The following is a 25,724-nucleotide window of genomic DNA, read 5'->3' as shown; positions in this document are numbered from 1 at the left end:
TCAACTCTTTGATGGATGTTCGACTCAACAGCATCTCCCCGTAAGTATCCCGATGTTCATGAGTGTTGAAATAAATAGGAAACAGACACACAGATGATGTTTGTGTGTGCGTGTGTTTGTGCACGCCTTCATTGTTGCAGTCAAAATACTGTTTTTATTTCAGCATTATTCTCACTGATTGAGAATGGTTTTATTTGAAATATCCGGGGGGGGGGGGGGGGGGGGGGCGGGGAAGGGGTAGCATTGAGAGCTCCCATGATTCCCCGCCAGCCTTGACGTCATCTTTTTGTTATTGTTTTGATTGAGAGCCCCCTAGTGGTGGATTTACATACTGTGAACTTAAATCACATTTGTATAGTTTTTTTGGAGGGCATCTCACGACCCCACTTTGGGATCCCCTGCTGCACAGCACTTTGTTAAACTCCTGTTGTTCCTCAATGTGCCATAGAAATAAAAGTGATAGAGGGGGAGAAATCGTGCTCGGGCACTGTACAAAACAATCGTGACTAATGTGAAAAGGGTTAAGACTTTTTAAATCACTGTCTGACTGACTGTTCCTGTTCTCTGAGAGCCTGTGCCCCTTGTAGCGCTCCTTTAGGAGCACTATGCCCTAACCTCGTTTAATTCATCACCCACAATTATTCCGTCTGAAATAACTGTGCACTGACTTATGCAGGGGTGGCGTTGAGTTTGTGTGTGCTTCATTTCTTTACCCTTTCTTGGGTATCTTTCAGGACAAAAGGAAGAAGCTGAAAGTAAACCTACACCTCAATCTGGAAGTGATGCGTGGACTCTTCTGGAGTTCATTCTGATTGGTCTGCTGGTTCCGACGTTACTGTACAGCTGTATCATCACCTTTTTCTACTTCAAGAGGAGCTTGGAGGTATGACAAGCATGGCCTCCATGTGCTTAAAAGAAACAACTAACAATAGACAATACACATGATAACATACACTATGCATAACATATGCATAACAATAAAACCGCAAAATAAAAAAATATAAAAATGTTTTTAAAAAATGCATAAAATGAAACGGCAACACAATAAAAAGGAGTAGGAATAAATAAGTATTTCTTAGTTAAAGTGCAATACATACTCCAATTAATATGATTTAGCCAAAAGCTTGTACAAATACAGTAGATATGTTTTAAGTCTGCTTTTAAAAGAAGACACAGTTGTAGCAGACCGTAGCTCAAGTGGTAATGAATTCCAGAGAGTAGGACCATAATGACTAAAAGCACCATGAGCTGATCTTGAATTAATTTTGGGTACGATGAGGAGACCTTTATTTGAAGATCTGAGGGACCGGTCTGGTGTGTACTCAGTTAGCATGTCAACTAACTTGGTTTGTGACCAGCCTCAAATCGTCCCATGCCCGCCCCCCCCGATCGTTGAAGGGGGCAAATCTGGCCTAAAATTGTGTCTGAAATCATCTAGTGCAGTGGACAAGTGACAAGCAGATACTCTGTCTGCATTTCATTAAGCAAATATATTAAACCCTGTAAAATGTGTCTTTTTTTCTGTGTTTCAGAGCAACACAAGCAATCTCCACGTATGTGTAAATGAGGAGATCCCCTGTGCCAAGAAATCCAGAGTTTGACTTGTACAGTCGTTCTGCTCTTCACCCCATCTCTCTTTTTCTAAGAGCTGAAAACAAATGTGCTGCTGAAGATAACCAGCAGAGGGAGACAAAGACCATCTGCTTCTGAACACCTGCTTTCATGTTTGCATGCAAAGTCATATTATCCATTTTGTATGAACAGGTACAGATTATTTTTATTCCCAAATTAAATAGAAGCTATACCACTGTTAGACTTGATGATGTCTTGTACAGTGTGTGTGCATGTTCCAGCCAAACAGAAATAAAAACACACCAGTGATTTTGACTTTTTTATTTGGGGTTGAATCTTGTTGGCTTCTGTGTGATTGTCTTGATATGATAAAACATAATGCAAACGTTTGCAACATCTTTTCAGTCCAATTCTATATTGGTAAATGTGTCCTTTAATTTTAAATTAGATTTAGAAGTTTATTTTAATTCAGTGTCAGTGGTAAGAAAATGGAAAGACAGAAAAAAAGACAGAAAAAAAGACAGCATCTCCTTCCTCATCGTCCCGGGTCTTTATCTCACATGTCAACATTCATACTCTATTCATACATAAACGCTTGTAATCAATTCTTAGTTTTTTTGATGCTGTGCAAAGCTCACAGTCAGTCGTCAGTATTTAAGGAATAACAAGAGCACCAGATATAAAATAAGACAATATCACAGGGTTCAGACTAAAGGTGAAATATAATAATCAAGTTGTGTGTTCTGCATTACTGACCAGGCTTCTTCAGGTTCAAGTTCATTTTACTTTATTTGTACCCGTAGGTAAATTTGGTAGGTCTTTGAAGGATGGCAAAATGTGCAGATAGTGATTGATGGGTAAAGGACATTTACAGATTACAGACGGAGGCTAAAAACACAAACAAAAGACTGAGCTGTCTCTGCAGCAGTAATAGGTTCAACCACAGAGGTCTCTTCTCACGCTGAATTTATAAGACAATGAGGATGTCAAGGAACAACAAAAGCTCAAGTGATCCGTGTGTAACGGCTTTAGAAACAGTCTGAAACTATTACAAACATTTTGCAGAGGGTGTGGTGAATGCTGCTGAATGCTAGCGGAGCATCATGTCATTTGTCAAGCGGAAACATTCCAGCTGTCAAACTTTGAAATGTTAAAAATATAACAGAAACATCCAGTAAAAAAAAAATCCCCTTCATGTGAAGTTTGCTCGTCAACACAAATCTAGACCTGATCCCGTCATAGCGACTTCAAACCAGACTTGATCCAGGTCTGTACTTTGCAAAGACTGGTGTCCTTAACGGTGCAGTTTGAAGGGAATAATTCTTCTTCCTGTAAGACTTTACACTTTTTAAAATATATTTTTGGGATCTTTTTCTTTTGCCTTGATTGGATAGGACAGCTGGGGAGAGACAGAATGTGTAAGGAGGAGAGAGTGGGGGATGACATGCAGAGCCGAGATCAGTATCGTCTATATGTGGGAAACACATTGTGACTTGTCAAGTAGGATTTCAAAGAGATGTGACTAGGTTCTTTGAGCTGGCTAATTTTCTTGGCCTCATTGCAGTTCCTAAATGGTTTACTCCATTTAAAGTCCTTTCCTCACTCTGACTGTATCTGAATTGTCAAGTATATACTCAATCTGTCAGTAGTCAGTACGTACTATCCGTGCTGCATACTGTTAGTACCTACTCTTCAGTATGCACACACAGTAGGCAGATATTTGTTCCTACTTCTTCTGATTCATTCAATAAAGAAGTGACGTCATTTACGTTTCCTGAACCGGGCACATTCACCCGTTTTTTTTTGTTTATCTTTATTGAAGAAGAGTAATGCTCATATACAGTCAGGTAAACAAAAAACAATATCACAATGTAAATCAAGTAAAAGATTAAATAACTAAATAACATATAGTACATAAAGAACAAATGAAAGACAGTAATATACAGAATATAAAATAAACCAATAAAGACACATTTAAATAGTGACATCATTATTTAAATAGTGAAATCATTATTTAAATAGAGGGGGAAAGGTTTTATAATAATGCAGATATTTGTTATATTTTCTGTTGTTTAAATTAAGATTTAAATTAAGATTAAAAATTGATTAAATTAATCCACGCTCGTTTGTTTTGATTTGGAGGCAGACATGATGTGACGATTTACGTTTGATTTCGCACAGCATTGTGGGTAAAATACAATTCATTTCCTGAAAGCACGCATCTGATCCATACTGCATGAAACCAGGAAGTTAGTATCCATACTGAAATGTTCAGTATACTGAGGTGGACCCAAAAAATAACCACTGAATGACCACGAGGGTTCAGTCTACTGAAACTACATACTCAAAAGTACTGCCTATTGGGGCGCGCTGGTGGCACAATGGTTAGGACACGTCCCATGTGTTGAGACTCTCGTCTCGAGCGGTAGGCCCGGGTTCGCTTCCACCCGTGGCCTCTTTCCTCATGTCATTCCCCGCTCTCTCTCTCTCTCTGGTTTCAGACTCTATCCACTGTCCTCTCTCTCTCTGGTTTCTGACTCTATCCACTGTCCTCTCTCTCTCTCTGGTTTCAGACTCTATCCACTGTCCTCTCTCTCTCTCTGGTTTCAGACTCTATCCACTGTCCTCTCTCTCTCTCTGGTTTCTGACTCTATCCACTGTCCTCTCTCTCTCTCTGGTTTCAGACTCTATCCACTGTCCTCTCTCTCTCTGGTTTCTGACTCTATCCACTGTCCTCTCTCTCTCTGGTTTCTGACTCTATCCACTGTCCTCTCTCTCTCTGGTTTCAGACTCTATCCACTGTCCTCTCTCTCTCTGGTTTCAGACTCTATCCACTGTCCTCTCTCTCTCTGGTTTCAGACTCTATCCACTGTCCTCTCTCTCTCTGGTTTCTGACTCTATCCACTGTCCTCTCTCTCTCTGGTTTCAGACTCTATCCACTGTCCTCTCTCTCTCTCTGGTTTCTGACTCTATCCACTGTCCTCTCTCTCTCTGGTTTCAGACTCTATCCACTGTCCTCTCTCTCTCTCTGGTTTCAGACTCTATCCACTGTCCTCTCTCTCTCTGGTTTCAGACTCTATCCACTGTCCTCTCTCTCTCTGGTTTCAGACTCTATCCACTGTCCTCTCTCTCCCTGGTTTCAGACTCTATCCACTGTCCTCTCTCTCTCTCTCTGGTTTCAGACTCTATCCACTGTCCTCTCTCTCTCCCTGGTTTCAGACTCTATCCACTGTCCTCTCTCTCCCTGGTTTCAGACTCTATCCACTGTCCTCTCTCTCTCCCTGGTTTCAGACTCTATCCACTGTCCTCTCTCTCCCTGGTTTCAGACTCTATCCACTGTCCTCTCTCTCTCCCTGGTTTCAGACTCTATCCACTGTCCTCTCTCTCCCTGGTTTCAGACTCTATCCACTGTCCTCTCTCTGCATTGAAGGCACGAAAAGCCCCCCCAAAAAAAAGTTTAAAAAAAAGTACTGCCTACTGAACTGTGACTATTCGGAAAGGGCCTCTGTCTAAGGGGGCGCGTTCAAACCTGAGCCATTTGGTCCGTTTCAAATGTCAAATAGGTTTGCAGAGCGTTGCTAACGTTAGCATAGCTAACCATACTAGCCTTCAGTCCACCTTGCAGGTTAACATCCACATGCCTGTGTTAAGTGTGGTTACTCATCGCTCCGGTCGATATGCCAATTTAACCTGACAGAGCAGACATAACTTTATCTCCATTTTATAGATCGAAATACTGACAAACTATGTTGTGCTTACAGGATGCCATTTTTGCATTCAGCATGAGGTTGAATGGCAGCAGCTACTTACCGGAGCTAAAGCCCCAACATGAGGCGGGTGGCTACAGTCCACAACATCTGACAGGCTTTGATCTGCTTAACTAAGTGCAGAGTGAAAGCAAACTGAATCAAATGAAAAATACAACACAGTTACAACTTCACCCCTTAATCAAGTCCACCAGACTTCATCTGTGAAAGCATCCTTAAGAAGTATCGTGTTTCTGAAATGTACTTTTTAAGTTTCATTCAAACTTTCAAACTGATCCTGATTCAGAAGTCTTTTCTGTACTCATGTTTTTTGTTTGCATATTCTCTTTTGTCAGCAGGTCGTATTAAGGTCCTAACTGTACACTCTAAACAGCCTGCAGGTAGAGATGACAAATCTGAGAGTGCACACATAATGCAGTCACATCTTACCTGTTAGTAATGCCAACAATACATAAATCATGATTGAATGGGGAGAGTCAGCTGAGGTGGAGAGGTGACGCCTGGTGATGGAGATGGTGTGACAGCAAGGTCACATTTCTCTCACAGGGGGTTAGGGCACGCAGTATGAAAACATATTGAAATCCAGAGATATTAAAAATAGGGAGATGCAGTCTGCGTCCGCACATCGGAGAACACAGAGAACATGACAGCTAATTTGTGGCTTATTTTGAGTTATTTTAGTCAGATAGATCCAGAACACTGCAGGATTTCTCCATAATGAAGGCTGTCCAGATTGTGTGCCTGTGATTGTGCTCATACATGAAATGTACTGTGCCATGCACACCTCTCCGAAGCATGCTGGTGCCAAGGAAGTGTACCATGTTTGAGAACTGATCTGAGCACCACACTAGTCAAACAAGCTGGACTTTAGGGGTGAAGCGTGTTTGGGCACGGTATGGATTGCCTAATGTGAGTGTGCCATTATTAACAAGAAAAAAAACAAAGAAAACTCTTTTAATGTACATTAAACTTGGTTTCCTACAATATTTCAGAAATGTACCATACCCACAGTTGACAAATGCTGGTATCAAGGGCTGAACTTTGAAACAATGGAGCTTCTCTGTTAAGTACAAAACCTTGACCAGTATCATTTATCTCCAAAGGGTCCAAGATATGAGAGGGAAGACCAACCTCTGGCTTTACCCCAGCCCTGTTACAAAAGGCTCCATTCAGTGTCTGAGGTTAGTTGTGCATGGCCAGTCTCTGGTCCCAGAAACAAGTGATTCAACCTCAACTGGTGCAGACTAAAGATCCCAAATCTGGTTCGCTTAAAAGATAGGGGTCTATCATATCGTATCAATCTCTTTTTGCTTCCAAGTGCACCAGAGTTCAGTTCGTTGTAGGTGAGAATGCCTACTGGGCCACACAAGGAAAGGGGAACCAGTTCATTGTGGGTTGATTTTGGCCATCTGTAAACAATGTCAAATAGGTTTGCAGAGTGTTGCTAACAGAAAACTTCACCTCTGAGTCAACCGGACTTCATATGTGAAAGCGACCTAAGGGACAACTAAAAGTAAAACTTTCATTAAAACCATCATTAAACATCAGTGGTGAAGAGGAAAAAGCTTCATACTGGGACATTGTCATATTTTGCGTAACAGAGGACTTCAATGAATTATAACCAAAACATTTTGTTTACAGCATGCAATGTTTAGTCATTGGTCTCTTTAGACAAAGTTTCATCATAAAGTTTTGATATTTTCAGTGTTTGTGCCTCTTCACGGTGGTTGCATCATGTGTTGACGTGCACAACGTGGGTGTTTTTCTTAACACCTCTGATTGGTGTAATCCCTCTGAGATTTCATTTTGCAATTGTCTGACATCAGTTCAAGAAGGTGTGAATCCTCGATGATTGTTTCACGACATAGCATTATCAAAGGATGTTTGTTTTTGTTACGGGTGTCGCAAGAATCCGGTCCCGTGGGCTCCGGTCACCCGTGTGCAAAGTGAAAGTGTGTAGGTGAGTGTGAAAGATGAAGAAACAACTTTATCTTGTTGGCAAAACCCAACTTTACTGACATCTACTTTTCTCTTTGTTTAGTAACAGCGAAATGGGTCAGTACTCTCTTCACTAAACCAAGGATTGCTTCCTTTTTCAAGAATTAAAAAAGTTAATAAGTTGAATCCGATCCATTTACTGTACAGCCTGACTTATTATGTTTTATGTTTAAAGTTCTCTTTACTGTGTTTGGAGAAAGAACCTCATGGAAAAAAAAGTATTAAGAAATGTTGTTAATAAGACTTTAGATTCAAAGTGCTACAGAGTAAAAACAGGAGCATAAAAACAATGATGTATGAGCCAGCAGAATGAAGAGAAATTGAGGATTTTGGACCTTTAGAAAGATGATGTTTCATCTATTTTGTGGAAACACAAAACACAAACAAAACACTGAAGAGTTCCAAGAAACAGGGGTGCAAACTCATCAGGGGTGAAAAAGGTGACATGGATCCAAACCCCCCTAGGGAGGTCCGGGGACATGCCCCCCCCCCCCCCCCCCCTGTGAATTTACAGACAATTTTAGCACTCAGACCGACTAAAGAAGCAGTGCAAACAATAAGAAAAATACAATTGCTTGTTGATATCTATGTTCTGTTTTAACTTTTTGATAAAGCTGTCATTGAAACATGAAAAACCCGTGCTCCCAACCTTGAGTCCCTTTTTATAAATGGGATTTTATAAACATCTTGATGTTTTAGACCAAGATGGCGGCGCGAGTGCATCGCGAGGCCCAGCGTCTCTCTCAGATTTGCAATTTTGCAGAGACCGCAGGCGGCGTCGAGACCGTAAACAAAGGCGAGGGAAGCGCGGAGGTATAAGGGCTAAGCTAAAGCTAACACCGCACCGTCTCCCGTTACCCAGCATTTTCCTCGCTAATGTGCGGTCTTTGGTGAACAAAATGGACGAGTTACGACTTCGCATCATCCACAGCAAGAGAATTATGGACTGTAATGTCATGATCTTCACGGAAACATGGCTAAACAACGGAGTACCGGACGATGCTATCAAGCTAGCCGGTCGCCACACACACCGAGCAGACAGAACAGCAGAGGACTCTGGTAAGACCAGAGGAGGAGGGCTGTGCATTTATATTAACAAAGCTTGGTGTACAGACTCTGTCACTGTTGGGAGACACTGCTCAGCTAACCTTGAGTTTCTCACGGTTAAATGTAGACCTTTCTATCAGCCAAGGGAGCTCAGCTCCACTATTGTAACTGCAGCCTACATCCCCCCTGATGCCGATGCTAAAGCTGCTATGAAGGAACTTTACACCGCTATCAGTAAACAACAGACTGCTCACCCGGAGGCTGCATTTATAGTTGCAGGTGATTTTAATCACTCAAACTTAAAGACAGTGCTCCCTAAATTTCACCAGCATGTTTCCTGCAATACAAGAGGAAACAAAACTTTGGACCATGTTTACACAAACATCGCAGGGGCCTACACCACGACCCCCCTCCCCCACCTGGGACAGTCAGACCACCTTTCTTTGTTCCTCATCCCCAAGTACTCCCCACTCATCCAACGTGTGAAGCCATCAGTAACAACGATTAAAGTGTGGCCAGCGGGGACAGACTCTGTACTTCAGGACAAGTTCCATCACACAGACTGGAGTATGTTTGCTTCGCAGGCTACCTTGGGCTCTCACACAGACATTGACACCTACACTTCTTCTGTGCTGGATTATATCAACACCACCATCGACAGTGTTACAACATGGAAGCAGATCACCACGTACCCAAATCAGAAGCCATGGATGAACAAGGAGGTGCGTCTCCTGCTGAAGGCCCGCAACACCGCCTTCAGATCAGATGATGCAATGGCCTACAGCGTATCCAGGGCAAACCTGAGGAGGGGCATCATCAAGGCCAAGCACTGCTACAAGCTGAAGGTTGAGGAACACTTCTCCAACTTCGACCCCAGACGCATGTGGCAGGGCATCCAGGCCATCAGTGACTATAAACCCAGAAACTCCACCCCGATAACCACAGATGTCTCCTTCCTGAACGAGCTAAATCACTTTTATGCTCGTTTCGATAGAGACAACAGAGAGACACAGACCACGAACAGACCTCCTGCAGACAACCAGCCCCTCTCACTGACCTCCACAGACGTCCACGCTGCACTGAGCCGGATCAACGCTCAAAAGGCTGCTGGTCCAGACGGCACCCCCGGGCGCGTGCTTAGGGCATGTGCGGAGCAGCTCACTGGGGTTTTTACGGACATCTTCAACCTGTCCCTCGCCCAAGCAGCTGTGCCAGCATGCTTCAAAGCAACCTCCATTGTCCCAGTGCCGAAACACTCCAGCCCGACAGGCCTGAATGACTACCGCCCTGTGGCACTCACACCCATTATAATGAAGTGCTTTGAGCGACTGGTCCTAGCACACCTGAAAAACTGCCTCCCACCCACACTGGACCCATTCCAGTTTGCCTACCGCAGCAGGATGCAGTCTCCACTGCGCTGCACTCTGTGCTCACACATCTGGACAATAACAACACATACGCACGAATGCTGTTTGTTGATTTTAGCTCAGCATTCAACTCTGTCATCCCCTCCAAGTTAAACACTAAACTCGGAGACCTGGGCTTCAACACCTCCCTCCGTCACTGGATAATGGACTTTCTGACCAACAGACCCCAGTATGTTAGGTCAGGACACACCTGCTCCACCACCATCACACTCAACACAGGCGTACCACAGGGCTGTGTGCTGAGCCCATTCCTCTACTCCCTCTTCACCCACGACTGCAGACCTGTACATGGATCCAACACCATCATCAAGTTTGCGGACGATACAGCGGTGATTGGCCTCATCAGCAACAACGATGACACGGCCTACAGGGAGGAGGTACAGCATCTGGCCGCCTGATGTGCTGACAACAACCTGCTCCTCAACACCAGCAAGACGAAGGAGATCATCGTGGACTTCAGGAGAGAAAGAGGAAGCACGCACAACCCCATTCACATCAACGGGATGGCTGTTGAACGTGTCTCCAGCTTCAAGTTCCTGGGGACCCACATCACAGAGGACCTCTCCTGGTCCACTAACACCTCCAGTCTGGTTAAGAAGGCTCATCAACGCCTCTTTTTCCTGAGGACACTGAAGAGACACCACCTGTCTTCAGCTGTACTGATGAACTTCTACCGCTGTGTGATCGAGAGCATCCTGACCAGCAGTGTCTCAGTCTGGTACGGAAACTGCTCTGTCACAGACCGTAAGGCGCTACAGCGGGTGGTAAAAACTGCCCAGCGCATCACAAGGTGTCCACTTCCTGCCATTGAGGATGTCTAAAGAACACGCTGTCTGCGGCGAGCTCATGGCATCCTTAAAGACTCCTCCCACCCTGCCCACAGACTGTTTACCCTCCTGCCCTCCGGCAGGCGCTTCAGAAGCCTCCGGACCAGAACCAGCAGACTGAGGAACAGCTTTTTCCCCAGAGCTGTTTCTCTACTGAACTCTACCCCCCGAACTCTGAACTCTGTCTCTCTCTCTCTCTCTCCCTCTCTCTCTCCGCACCCTGCTGACCCCCCTTTCCCCTCCATATCACCTCACACCCATCATCCCCCCACCACTCCTCCTGGTCACACACACACATCTTTCATCCATCTGTATTATTGTATTATAGTATGTTCATATTATGTCCATATTCTTTATATTATCTGTAAACTAGTATAACATGCTCACTGCATCTTAATCTGTATATTATTAGTATAGCATGCTCACTGCATCTTAATCTGTATATTATAATCCTAAGAACACACTTATTTTGTAGCATTACTTATTTATAGCATTTATTTATATTTATTGCATCCCATTAATCCAGCCATCCAGATTTACCTAATAATTCACTTTTTTTGTCTACATCTGTAAATTTTGCAATTACTGTACATAGCACAGAATTACTGTACATAGCACAGACTCTTGCACTCAATTACTGTACATAGCACAGACTCTTGCACTTTCTGCTTATTTGCACTTCTGGTGAGATGCCAAACCTCATTTCGTTACTCTATACTTGTATATGTGTAATGACAATAAAGTTAAATTCTATTCTATTCTAAATTTGCAGAACAGGGCTTGCCATGTTCCACTAAGGGGTGATGTGAAGGGCAGTCACTATGCAAGTAGCTCTCAGGGCAGAGTCTGAGAGAGCATTGTTTATGACCAACCTTAGTTCCTTCAAACGAGACTGGACAACATTGAAAGCTGACTGCAGAAACTCAAAAGCTTCAGCAACAGATGCTGAGCAACAATAGATGATAGTGTCATCAGCATAAAAGTGATACATGCCATTTGACAAATTTTCACACGTTAGTGATATAAATGGAAAATAAAATAGGTCCTATTATCGAACCTTGGGGCACCCCTTTTGAGATTTCTAAAAAGGAAGAGGTGGATCCTGCCATTTGCACGCATTGCGTTCTGTTTGACAGATAGTTGCCAAACCAGGAGGCTGCTTGCTTTGATAAACCAACTTGATGGAGGATTTTGATCAATAATCCGTGATCAACTGTATCGAAGGCCTTTGATAAATCGATAAAGAGAGCTACACAAAATTGCTTACAGTTAATTGTTACAATAATGTCAGTTAAAACCTAAAGAGCAGCTGTAACAGTGCTATGTTTTTTTCTAAAACCTGACTGATACTTAGACAACACATTATTGGCATCCAAAAAATCCTTCAGTTGTTCACTAATGATTTTTTCAAATACTTTTGCCAAAATGCAAAGAACAGCTCAAGTTTATCAGGACCTGCTGATTTCCCGGAGTCCAGTTTCTGTAATGCTCTCTGCACCTCAGTGGTTGACACTGGCAGTGAAAAGGATGAACAGTAAGTTGACTATCAACCTCAGATGCCAGTGACGCATTATCCTGATTTTTGTCGGATTTTAGCAAATCAGGGTGCAAGGAGTCAAATAAAAAGCCAGCTGAAATAAAATGTTCATTAAAACAATTTAGCATGGCTGATTTGTCAGTCAGAATGCAAAACTCTTTGACTAAGTGGGCCGGCACATCACTGGGTGACACGTGGCCAGAAGAAGATTTTATGACTTTCCAAAATTTCTTTGGGTCATTAAGGTTTTTTGTGGTTTCAGAGATGAAATACTCTGATTTGGCCCTCTTAATTAGGGTTGTACATTTATTACGAAGCTGGCGAAAGAGGAGCCAATCAACTGGGGTTTACTATTTCCTTGCCCTGGTCCAGGCAACATCCCTATCTTTAAGTAGATTTCCAATTTCTGTTGAACACCAGGGGTTGTTTCGCCCTTTAACCCTGAATTTGCGAAACGGGGCATGTTTGTCTATTAAAAACAAAAATCTGTCATAAAAATACTTCTACATTGTCAAAGAGAGAAACTCTGGTCCAATCAAAACAAGCCAAATAATGTATAAAAGCTTGCTCATAAAAGTTTTTAAAATCTATTTGAAGAAGCCGAGGCTTGGTTTTGGGAAGTTTGGCATTTCAAACTGTTGCAATGGCACAATGATCACTTAAATCATTTGCAAAACCCCCTATATCGGTATACTTATGAGGGGCATTTGTCAAAATTAGGTCTAGTAGGGTTGATCTTGTGGGTTTAGACAAGTTTAGAGAGTCACAAACAGATCTGAGGCTGTCCGAGGCTGTGGACACCCAATCACAATTTAGATCCCCAACCAAAAGTAGCTCACTGGAATTTAGTCCAGCAACATAGCTAGATAAGGACGACAAGGCTTCCAAACAGGCTGAAGGAGGTCTATAACAACCCAAAACTGAGATAGACTGGCCCTGAGAGAATTCAAGTTTCAGGCCAAGAAGTTCAAATTGCTTGCTGATGGTCACAGATGTTAGGATGGTAGCATGGAACTTAATTTTGACATAAATAGCAACGCCACCACCTTTTCTGAGCCGATCACAACGAAAGACATTGTAACCTTTAATAAAAATATCTTTGTCTGAGACTGACTTACGAAGCCAGGTTTCAGACAATACAAGAATATCAGTATCAGTTGACTGTGTCCAAATTTTAATTAGGTCCAATTTTGGGACAAGGCTCCGAACATTAATATGAATAATACCAAGGCTAGTTCTGGCTCTGAATTCATCAGGTGTAGCAATAGTATTCAGTGCAGGGCCTGGATTTGGTTTAACATTGCCTGAGAGTAAAAGTAGAATAGAATAAAACCTTTTTTCTTTGCATTTAGTGTTGGTACAGAACCATCATTATAATGCTTGAGAAGATCAATAAGTGAGATCTCTGACAATGTGAAATATTTTTTTAAGACAGAGATACACATCAAACAAGGGTAGTTTGCATCTTTCAAAACAGGCAAACGGGAACACAAACATCAATTCACAAAAGGACCAGGTGAGGGTCATGACATTAGGCAGACCCGGAGGCAATGGCCTGTATCCAGGTGCATCAGCACATATTTGAAATATATTTGAATCCAATAGCGAGAACAAAGTGAACAGGTCAAGAAGTAGCTTCATTGTAACAGCCTAAAAGTCAGAGTGGCCAGGAGTCAAAAGTACGAAATGTTCGGGAATGGACAACAGAGAAAGACGAGTGGTAAGTCACCTGCGGTAGCACGCCGGATAGCGTTGTTGGTAGCAGGGCAGCGGGTTCACGCTGCCTGGATGAGGGATAGCAGCCAGCGTGCAGCAGAACGGTGTAGGAGGATCCAGCGGCTAGCAGCTAATCAGCTAACCAACTGCTAGCTCCATAAACAGCAAACTAGCATAGTCTGGAGTCGTCAACAGCAGGAGGATAGCAGGAGGATAGCAGCAGGACCGCAGCGGAGATCAGTTTGGAAACCCGATCAACCAGCGAGGCAGCCAAGAGACCGACAGCCAGCGGCCAACCAACTGCCCGCAGCCCAGTAGCCAGGGACAAAAGACCCACGTAGCCTGGAGGGCAGATCGGCTAGCAGTTAGAAGCTTACCAGCCAACCAACTGCCAGCAGCTCAGCAATCCCGCGGACAGCCAACCCACGAAGCCGGGAGAACCAGGTGTCTAGGTGCCCGGACAGCAGACCCACCGAAAACAGGAGACGCAGCAGACCCCAGCCCGCAACCAACAGCCAATTGACAGCTCGCCGCAGGCAGGCCCAGCAGAGGCACTCCCGCAGGGGATCCAAGGTGGAATATCGCCGGCAACCAGATTATCCACTCTCCAACAGGCGCACTATATAGGCAGGGAATCCAGCTGAACAGCAGGGATTGTACACAGTCCACACGGCTCAGCCAGTTAGTTTGTGAACTGGTGGAGGTGAGAGGCCAGCAGTCGCAAAAAACTTGCAGATCACAATGATGTTTTGTCGATTTGATTAGTTGCTGTTCATAGAGGTGACAGGAGGTATGTGTTCCATACGCAAGCTAAAACTTGAGCAGTAAAAGTTGTTAAAATACACATACATAGACACTGGAATCAGAAGACAAATGTGTGCGCCGCCATCTTGGATTGGTGCACACACACACACTTCAGTTCACCGCTGATTTTCATTAAGTTTATATTCCCTCTGGCCTACCTTATTATATTTGTTGACCAGCTGTCACTTTAATGTTGCCTGAGATAATAATGAACCAGAAAGCTGGATGAAGTTACCTTCAAGCTCGCACGCATTTCTCTCAACATCTTTACCTATGGCTGCCAAACTGTAAATATGATCAGACAGGATGTTTGCTTGCGGTCGACGCAAGAATTGTCCGCGGAGGGAGGGTCAGAGCGCCCAGCCGAGCACCTCCAAGATTTTTGTAACAATGCGGACGAGTTCGTGCCAATCGCGTTGCAATGATTGACTGTAGGGCCCGGAAGTACTTTCTTCAGGCCGTGTTGAGCAATCAGACCGCTCTGACCTCAACAGTATGAAATGACTTAACGTTCGCAGGACCGTGCTCGCCGGCCGCAAGAAGCATGACGGCTCGCATCGAAGATTTACCACCCGCCCCTCCCTGTAAATATTTTTATTGCAGATCTAAATGAATCACACAAATGACCTATTTGGGATCCAAAATGGCAAATGTCGCCCAAAGGTAACAAGTTTGCACCCCTGAAGAAAAAATCGTGCCTCAGATGCGGCAGAAGCCGTGGCACGAGACCTTTCTGTCGGCAGCATCCACCTTTTTTCTATATTGCGGCTCGTAGAGATAGCCACGAACATACAATTCGAGCTCAAGACTTTCAAAATCCGCTTCATCCATATAAGTTTGAAGTTGAAACATACTTTTAGCATACCTTCGTTCTTATCAACTTTATCCACAGAGCCTGTTACTATAGCTACCAAGCAAGATGGCGGACATTGAGTTTCGATTCTGGGAGTGAGGTGATCTGTAATAGGTCTGTAGTTTCAATGGGTGAAGCTACAGCAGCAGAAAAGCAGAAGGGGAGGGAAGAAAGGTGGTGCAAGCAGGAAGAGTAAAGCTAACTTAAGTTCAGATCAGATACAGCTGCAGTCACAAAGCTTTCTCTTCTCTCCTGTGATGGAGACCTTGGAGATAACTGAATTCTGCTTTCCACAACTCCTCAACACCTCCTGTAGACGGGCAATTCATCCTCACTTTGAGGTCATGCTGACTTACATTCTGCTGTCCTTCATCTCTCTGGTCACTGCAGCTCTAAACCTGCTGGTCATCATCTCTATCTCCCACTTCAAGTAGAACAATATTTCATACATCATGGAAGTATTAGACAATAAAAATTATAATTGTGTGATGTTTAAGAGTGAGGAACACTCATTTTTTTGTATTATGTTTTTTCCACTTTAATCTTTGCTGATCAGTTTTTTCTGAATACTAGACACTGCAAATAATAACGATCATTTTGCTGCTTTCCTCCCCAGGCAACTTCATACCCCTACCAACTTCCTCCTCCTCTCTCTGGCTATCTCAGATTTCTTCATTGGCCTCCTCATGATATTTCAAATTATGCTCATCGATGGCTGCTGGTTGCTTGGTGACCTCATATGTACTCTGTATCAGTATATAGCATATATTGTTGTATCTGCTTCCGTAGGAACCATGGTACTCATATCTATTGATCGCTATGTGGCTATTTGTCATCCTCTTCATTACCCCAGGAAAGTCTCTCTAAAAAGAGTTCAAGTCTGTGTCTGTCTGTGTTGGATCTGTTCTGTGATCTTTCAGAGTCTGGTTTTGAAGGATATCCTGGAACAGCCAGGCAGGTATCATTCCTGTGTTGGAGAGTGTATATTTTTTATTAACTACATTGCAGGAATTGCAGATCTAATTTTTACATTTATTCTTCCCATCACTGTTATTGTTGTTTTGTACTTGAGAGTATTTGTGGTGGCTGTGTCTCAGGCCCGGGCAATACGCTCTCACGTTGAAGCTGTCACACTGCAGCAATCAACGAGATTAGCTGCCAAAAGATCTGAAATGAAAGCAGCCAGGACTCTTGGTATTGTCGTGATTGTCTTTCTGATATGTCTCTGCCCATATTATTGTGTCGCTCTAACAGGCCAAGATAACCTGCTCAATGCATCATCTGCTACTTTTGTTCTATGTTTGGCATATTTTAACTCTTGTCTTAACCCTGTGATCTATGCCTTTTTTTACCCTTGGTTTAGAAAATCAATAAGACTCATTGTCACATTGAAAATGCTGCAGCCAAACTCGTGTAATGCTCAAGTCCTGTAGAGGACAGTAAGTCAAGTAAATCAAACTTTGAATTTTAGATACCAAACATTTATTTTCTGCATTGTGCTTCAATTGAATCGATGTGTGTCCTCTTTGCTCGGTGATATAATATGAATCCAGTCTTGTGTTCCATACCCCCCCATATTTTCTCTAGCTGTATAAAAGCATTTTATGTATATTTCATGAGTAGTTTTGAATGACATTATGGTATTTTAATGAGATCAAATATGTGACACATGGTCATGCAGTAAAGAATTTACCTTATTTTTGTTTGACTGGAATCTTGATTTTGATAAATAGAGGGGCCCGTTCAACCTTATTAGTCCAGGTCTGGATGTTGGAATACTTTTGGGAAGCTACAGAGAAGTAAAAACATCGCTTGGCTGGGGATGTTTTAAGTGGTGGAGGAGAACCCCTGACCAAAACTTTTAATAAACAGGCTGTAAAAAATAACACTTTGAGGAGCACCTGACTTCGCTGTTACAGTTTTCCAGTCTCAGATGTAGGACTGGGAGATTACTTGAGGTACTTGGATGGTGGTGTTCATTTTTTAAAAGTTAGGCTGTTTGATGCAATACCCAACTCATTTCTAAACATAAAAAGCCACTGTGTCCAGTCCTCAGAACATTATAACTTCTCAGTCTGAGTGGCTTTAATTTTTGTTTCTCTACTGCAGAGTTGTGATAATCTGCTGCCAAAGACACAGGATTTCCTGTTATGATGCTTTCTTAATAAAGATAAAAGATAAAGATAAAGATAAACTTTATTGATCCCCCATGGGGGAAATTTTTGCGTTCCAACATAATTCTAAAAGGAGAATTTTATTATGATTTGTTTTGTATAATTTGTATTTTGTCTGTTACTTTACCTTGTCTTTAATCTGCTGGTAGTATATTTTTTACATTTTATTTTATTTTTATCTCGTACATTGCTGCTGGGCTGTTTGTCACCAACATAACTCGTTGTATTGCATCCAATGAAAATAAAGTGTCTTATGTCTGATGTCTTAAAATTATATGTGTATCATTAAATTACCTGAGCTCTAGCGGAGCTGCTTTTAGCTGAGATTTGCAAGAACACTGAAGGGAGTAACAGTATTTAAAGCCACTCTTTTGTCCACTAGTCAGAGCTACAGTCTGTTTCTTTTTATAAACTTTGACTTAAGACAAGTAAATCATTGATCTAAACCAGGGATGTCAGAGTTATAATGGGTTGAGGGCCTGATTTATCATTCAGACCTCATGGGGGGCCGGACATTTTTTTCCGTCCCAACATCAGTATAATTCAAGAAACATGGATATATCATCTTCGAGCTGATTTATTAACAGAAGTGCAAACAACAACAAATCTGAACAAGTCAGACAAAAAACATACTTTCCCTGCAATATTTTCCAAAAAGATACAGTTTCAATAAATTATAAAATAAAACTTATGGTATGTTTGATTGATTGCAGGTAACACACACATTTTTGTGCTTGGAAACTGCAATTTTGCATATGAAAACAATAAGAACATACAACAGTAAGAGTGACAAGTGGCCTTTAACAAGAGGCAGAGTGTTGTATCGAACACAGAAGTGTAAACATTAAGTATAATTTGTATTTATGCATTTGTAATAACGTAACTACATATTTTAAATATATACAGTCAGAAGAGAGAGAGAGGGAGAGAGAGAGAGGAAGAGGGAGACACTTTCTGTCTTTCACCAGCCTGTCAACATCAGGTGCTAGTTTTTGAGCAGTGTTTATCTTCATTAAATCATTCAGATGTGTGTGTGCCAGCTGATTGCGCAGTTTCAACTTATCTAGGTTCCTCATGGAGAAAGCCTGCTGGCATAAATAAGTTGTCCCAAACATACAGAGTATCTTTGACGCAAATGTCGTCATCCTCGGGTAGTTCAACACCAGGCATTGATAAAAGGATTCCAAACCAACCGTTGCAAATTTATCCTTCAACGGGGCTCTGCACTGCAGTTCAGTCAGTTCCATTTGTAGTTCCTCTGTCACATCTATTGCATGTGTGTTGAACGGAGAGCAAAAAAGTGTGAAATCCTTCTCCAGCTCAGTGAACACAGTAAATCAACTCTGAAACTCGCGCATGAGTCCTGACAGTGAGTTTTTGTACGTGTCAATACTTTTGTTATCAGCAGAGAGAGATTTAAGGCAAGGAAAGTGCACTGGGTTGCGCTGTGATAGCTGCGTCTCCCATTGGGCCAGTTTCAATTGGAAAGCACAAACGCTGTCATAGTACTCTGTCACAAGTTTGTTGCGCCCCTGCATGTTAACATTCAACACATTCAAATGTCCTGTAATGTCCACCAAAAAGGCAAGATCGGTAACCCAGCATGGCTCATCCAGCTCTGCCACTAGCTTTCCTTTATGCACCATGAATTGGGAGATATCAGTGCGCAACTCGAAGAAGCGCTTGAGCACTGCTCCTCGGCTCAACCAACGGACCTCTGTGTGATATGGCAGACCGTGCGTAAAATCGTGCTCAGATAAAAGAGCATCAAACTGTTGGTGATAGGGTTAGGTTAGGGTTTGTATAACAACACGCCTGACGTGGTCCATTTTCAGACTCTTACTGCATAATGCTTCTCGATGTAATACACAGTGAAAGTTCCAAAACAGTTTCCCTGGGTTAACAGCCCGAACTTTGTCCCTGAGTTTTCCAACCATATCAGCCTTTTTGCCAACCATAGATGGTGCTCCATCAGTGGCAACACTCAATGCGTGGCTCCAGTCCACCTCCAGACTATCCAGCGCTCCGACAAGGCTGGCAAAGACATCGTTCGCAGTGGTAGTGTCGGTCATTGGCACCAAACCCACAAACTCCTTTGTGACACATAAAGATGAATCCACTCCACGTATAAATATCCCTAATTAGGCGACATCAGTCACGTCTGTGCTTTCATCGATAGCAATAGAGAAGGCAATAAAGGACTTGACTCTCTCCTTAAACTGCCTGTCCAAATCCCCAGCAAGATCCCCGATTCTCTCAGCCACAGTATTTCTTGACAAGCTAATGTTCGCTAAAGCTTGTCATTTCTCAGGGCACACCAGCTCAGCTGCCTTCAGCATGCATGTTTGTACGAATTCACCGTCTGCGAACGCCTTGGCGATTTCACATGCAATAACATAGCTGGCTTTGACCGCTCCTTCGTGTGTCTCTCGGCTTTTGATAAACACAGACTGTTGCTTTTGCAGATATGATGCTAGATCATTCACCTTTTACGTTCGGAGTTGTCCTGTGTACTTGTTGTATCTTTCAGCATGCGTCTCGTAGTGTCGTTTGATGTTAAAGTCTTTTGCCACAGCAACTTGTTTTGAGACATATAGGCTTCCCATTAATCTCACAAAATAAATAATTCTCCTTCCATCTGTCTTGAAATAATCTGCATTCAGCATCAACTTTTCTCTTTTTAGAAAGCATATTTGTTTGAGCTAACTTCATAGACTGGAAAAAAGAATGCAGTAGCAAGAATGCGCGGCAATTTAAGAAAAATGATATTTACTTCCGTCACTTAAAATAAGCATGCAACTTTATTGAATATTAACACCTTACTTTGCCAAACACTCGCAAAATATATTACAACTGCGCAAAATGGTTTCTTAAAATATTTTGATTAAAAAATAAATCTCGTAATTTTTTTTCAAAATTTCCCATGTACCCAAAACGCCTCGTAGGCCGCGGGCTGTACGCCTGACATCCCTGGTCTAAACACATGTTCAGCATGTAGAATCGTGATGCAAAACCGTGCTGCGCTGGGCTAAAGTAATCATTAGTCTATGATACTTTTATTTACCTCTAACTGTTGCCAGTAGGTTGCGCAATCTGTGTGGCCTCGTGTGTGCACTACAACCAAACGCCCCTGTTTAAAGCGGTGATGATGGTATCAAAAAACCAATGTCGTGTCAGAATATAATACTAGTGGTATTGATAGTGGTGGTTTACTGCCCACCTCTAGTTACTAACCATTTGCCTTTTTGCTATGTGGCTATTATGTAGCTGACCAAGAGAGGCATGCAGACATGGCAGAAACGATTTAACATTTTGTGACAAACGGTGGATATACAATTGTATCATTAGTTGTGTGTATTGTTACTTCCCTAGAAGTGACTGAGGTTCCTGCTAGGGGTGTAACAATCCATTCTATCTGGGGAGATACATGGTTTGGTTGAGCAATGATTCAAACAAATCTACTGAAGGTCAAAACATCGATCTAGATCTTCATCCCTCCAGTGAACTCTGGGTCTACCCCGGGGTCTCCTCCCAGTTGAGTGTACGCGGAAAATCTCCAAAGGGAGGCGTCCAGGAGGCATCCTAATCAGATTCCCGAACCACCTAACTGACTCCTTTCAAAGTGAAGGAGTAGTGGCCAGGACTGAATCCACATTGTTCCTCCTGTATCCGAGGTTCGACCACGGGTCGTAGCCTCCTTTTCAACACCCTAGAGTAAAGATGGAAACAGAGGCAGGTGTGGGCCAGCTCCATGACGGGGACACAGGATTTGGCAGAGCCTCTGATGAGGACACAGGAATGAGCAGGGCATCAGATGGGAACAAAGGATTGGGCAGGGCCTCCTGCAGGGCCAGTTCAGTTCATTCTATCTGGTTATGAAACAAAGAGTGGGATCCAAATCAGAGAACAAAAAAAGATTTATTTTAACAAAAGGCAAAAATGGCAAACAAAAACATACTTTGTTTCTAATTCCAACAAAGTCCAAAAAGTCCAACAAAATCTGTCTTATTGCCATAGGAAGACATACACATATACAACAGGTATCCTCATCATTAAGAAAGGCAAGCAAAGAATGCATACAAACCATTGATTCCCATAGAGAGAACAAGAGCAATAGAGACAGGGCGGGCGGGGAAGATAGAAATAGTGACTTCAATAAGAAGCTTCAGTCAAGAAGCTGCCAGAGCTGCTTCTCTTCTCTCCTGTGATGGAGACCTTGGAGATAACTGAACCATGCTTTCCACAACTCCTCAACACCTCCTGTAGACGGGCAATTCGTCCTCACTTTGAGGTCATGCTGACTTACATTCTGCTGTCCTTCATCTCTCTGGTCACTGCAGCTCTAAACCTGCTGGTCATCATCTCTATCTCCCACTTCAAGTAGAACAATATTTCATACATCATGGAAGTATTAGATAGTAAACAAAATGTTTTTTATGTTTAAGAGTAACAGCGTAATTCTAAATATTATGTTTTTCCACTTTAATCTTTGCTGATCAGTTTTTTCTGAATACTAGACACTGCAAATAATAACGATCATTTTGCTGCTTTCCTCCCCAGGCAACTTCATACCCCTACTAACTTCCTCCTCCTCTCTCTGGCTATCTCAGATTTCTTCGTTGGCCTCCTCATGATATTTCAAATTATGCTCATCGATGGCTGCTGGTTGCTTGGTGACCTCATATGTACTCTGTATCAGTATATAGCATATATTGTTACTTCTTCCTCAGTTGGAACCATGGTACTCATATCTATTGATCGCTATGTGGCTATTTGTCATCCTCTTCATTACCCCAGGAAAGTCTCTCTAAAAAGAGTTGAAGTCTGTGTCTGTCTGTGTTGGATCTGTTCTGTGATCTTTCAGAGTCTGGTTTTGAAGGATATCCTGGAACAGCAAGGCAGGTATCATTCCTGTGTTGGAGAGTGTGTAATATTTGTCAACTACATTGCAGGAATTGCAGATCTAATTTTAACATTTATTCTTTCCATCACTGTTATTGTTGTTTTGTACTTGAGAGTATTTGTGGTGGCTGTGACTCAGGCTCGGGCAATACGCTCTCACGTTGAAGCTGTCACACTGCAGCATTCATTGAAAATTACTGCGATAAAATCTGAGCTAAAAGCAGCCAGGACTCTTGGTATTATCGTGATTGTCTTTCTGATATGTTTCTGCCCATATTATTGTGTCGCTCTAACAGGCCAAGATAACCTGCTCAATGCATCATCTGCTACTTTTGTTATATGTTTGGTATATTTGAACTCTTGTCTTAACCCTGTGATCTATGCCTTTTTTTACCCTTGGTTTAGAAAATCAATAAGACTCATTGTCACACTGAAGATATTGCAGCCAAACTCATGTAATGCTCAAGTCCTGTAGAGGACAGTAAGTCAAGTAAATCAAACTTTGAATTTTAGATACCAAACATTTATTTTCTGCATTGTGCTTCAATTGAATTCTTCAATGTGTGTCCTCTTTGCCCTGTGATATAATATGAATCCATTCTTGTTTTCTGTGTTGCATATTTTGACTTTTTTGTGTGTGGATTTATACACATGCAGACTTGAATAGTTATTGTGTTTCTGCTTTACTTTAGCCCTCCATACTTTCTCTAGCTGTATAAAAGCATTTGATGTATATTTCATGAGTAGTTTTGAATGACATTATGGGATTGTAATGAGATCAAATATGTGACACATGGTCATGCAGTAAAGAATTTACCTTATTTTTGTTTTACTAGAATCTTGATTTTGATAAATAGAGGGGTTGGGACAAAACGGCCTAACGATAGAGAGGGAGAGAGAGAGAGAGCTGCTGTCCTGCTTAGATTACTTTATGTTTGGAATCTCAAATTGAAAATGGTGAACTAAACATGCATAGTATGTGGTTTTAAGGTAATCATAGGCCATCGATGTTTAATGATAATGAAAAACATTAAAAACAGGATCTTAAAGAAAAGATTGAGTATCTGTCATTTTTATAATCTTCTCAGCACTCACAGATCAGGCAGGAATAGAACAAGCCTTTTTTCTCTTGAAACATGTCAAGTGGATTTCATCACCATATTTTAAGTTGGCAGTTCATTGATAAAATGTTACTCCAAAAAAAGATAAGAGATGTGCTGATGTGCTGTTTGTTTATTTTGACAGGGACAGTGTACAGCCAATTAGCTGTACCAGAGTTAGCTATAAGCTAATTTACATCTGTTTTCCCTGAGCAGGAGACAGAGACAACGTCTCTGTGAAGAAACAAACATACACTAACAACATCGTCACAACAGTGAGACAGTACACAACCACTGAACAATGACATGACACTAGTTCACAGTAAAATTCACACATAATATCAAAACAATAATAGGCTAAGAGCACTTCACTTTAAAAAACTACACAAAAAAAACAGCTATACCGCAACATATATCTTCAATACATCACAACAACAAAGCCACAATAACATACTGTCTCAGTACACAACAACATTATCAAACAGAGTTCATGAAAATGTGTTTGTGTGATGAAGACATGATTGAGTTTATTTGAGCCATGATTTGATTTTAAATTTAAATTCAGCAAAGCTGCTGCACTCTCATAGATCCTGTGTTGTATCCTGTGAGGTGTAATTTTTAACATTTATTTTATGGTTTGCATGATTTCATTTATCCTGTCATCATACTTTTTTTTTAATCTAAGCTCAGTGACTTTGATAAGAAAAACCACAAATGCATTTCAGTCTTCACAGAAAGTTTCACTTTTTGGACTTTGTTTACATTAGAAACAAAGTAAGTTTTTTTGGCACATTTTGCCTTTTGTGAAAATATATATGTTGTGTTCTTTGAAATTGGGGCCCCCACCTTGTTTTTCAGTAACATGACAGAATGAACTGAGCATATAATTGATCTGGTAGATTTGTGAGCGAGTGTGTGAGCATTCCGGCTTCCCAAAGAATTGGCCTCTAAAGCTCCCTAGAGCCTTGGCACCCAAAGTTCGGAGTGACCCTGCCCCTGTGTTCACCAGAAACCCTGCCCTTGTGCTTCTCAGTCACTCTGACTTTGTACTCTCTAGTATCTAAGCCTCCCTGTGCCCCAGAGCCTCAGCCTCCCCGTGCCCTCTGTTCTGGCAGCGCATTGTCTGCCTCTGTTTCAGCTGAGTAACTTTTGCTGTCCGTTCCCAACAAACGCCTCTGCTCGCTCTTCCTCCAGAGCACTTCTGCATCCCTTATCCTGCTAAGCTTCTCCGCACCCCTGTTTTTGCTGACAGCCACTCCTGTGTCCTCGTTGGAGGCTCTGCCAAATCCTGTGTACTCATCATGGACCTGGCCTACAGCTGCTGTTTCTCCATCGGTGGCCAGGCTGAAAACTCCTGGCCACCTTTCTGAATTGATCTGCCTTTCTTGTAGGCCTCCTGGCCACCTTTCTGAATTGATCTGCCTTTCTTGTAGGCCTCCTGGCCACCTTTCTGAATTGATCTGCCTTTCTTGTAGGCCTCCTGGCTGCCCCCTGAACTGATCTGCCTGTCTGGTCAGCCTCTGGGTCGCCCTTCCTGCTGACGTAACAAACTGTCCTGGCCTAATGCATTACCTTTAGGCCATCCGCCTGATAGTTCCCGCTCTTCCTCTTTCCTGCCACATGGTTGCCACTTGAACAATTTTACCTCCTGAACTCTTTCCCTGACTCTTTTGTGCATACCATGAAAATGTTGGCACATGTAGCCTAGTGCAAATGGTCTGTGTTCACAGCCTCCATTTTTGAAGCAGCTGCTTGGAGTTTTGGCAAGGAGCCATTGGCGCCTATAGTGGTGGATCACTATAAATATGCGGATATACGCTGTCTTAAAATTATACACGTACCATTAAATTAACTGAGAATTAGCGGAGCTGCTTTTAGCTGAGATTTGCAAGAACACTGAAGGGAGTAACAGTATTTAAAGCCACTCTTTTGTCCACTAGTCAGAGCTACAGTGTGTTTCTTTTTATAAACTTTGACTGAAGACAAGTAAATCATTGGTC

At 42.4% G+C, this 25,724-nt stretch overlaps 1 protein-coding gene and 1 pseudogene across 1 annotated transcript; both read left to right on the top strand.

The window, feature by feature from the left end:
- The first annotated feature begins 15,805 nt into the window (after nt 1–15,805).
- LOC136181239 (trace amine-associated receptor 13c-like) lies at nt 15,806–17,438 on the top strand (annotated as a pseudogene).
- A 4,861-nt stretch (nt 17,439–22,299) lies between these two features.
- On the top strand, nt 22,300–23,656 carry LOC110002566 (trace amine-associated receptor 13c-like). The gene has a single exon (XM_020658193.2). The coding sequence runs from the start codon at nt 22,353–22,355 to the stop codon at nt 23,097–23,099; it is 747 nt and encodes a 248-aa protein (XP_020513849.2). The 5' UTR covers nt 22,300–22,352; the 3' UTR covers nt 23,100–23,656.
- Nucleotides 23,657–25,724: the final 2,068 nt, after the last annotated feature.

The sequence above is a fragment of the Labrus bergylta genome, chromosome 13, assembly GCF_963930695.1.
Source record: "Labrus bergylta chromosome 13, fLabBer1.1, whole genome shotgun sequence".
Classification (NCBI taxonomy): Eukaryota; Metazoa; Chordata; class Actinopteri; order Labriformes; family Labridae; genus Labrus; species Labrus bergylta.
This window is presented reverse-complemented; position numbering and strand designations above follow the sequence as displayed.

Coding starts and splice junctions, on each gene's coding strand:
- LOC110002566 (XM_020658193.2), top strand. CDS start 22,353: ATGATATTTCAAATTATGCTCATCGATGGCTGCTGGTTGCTTGGTGAC.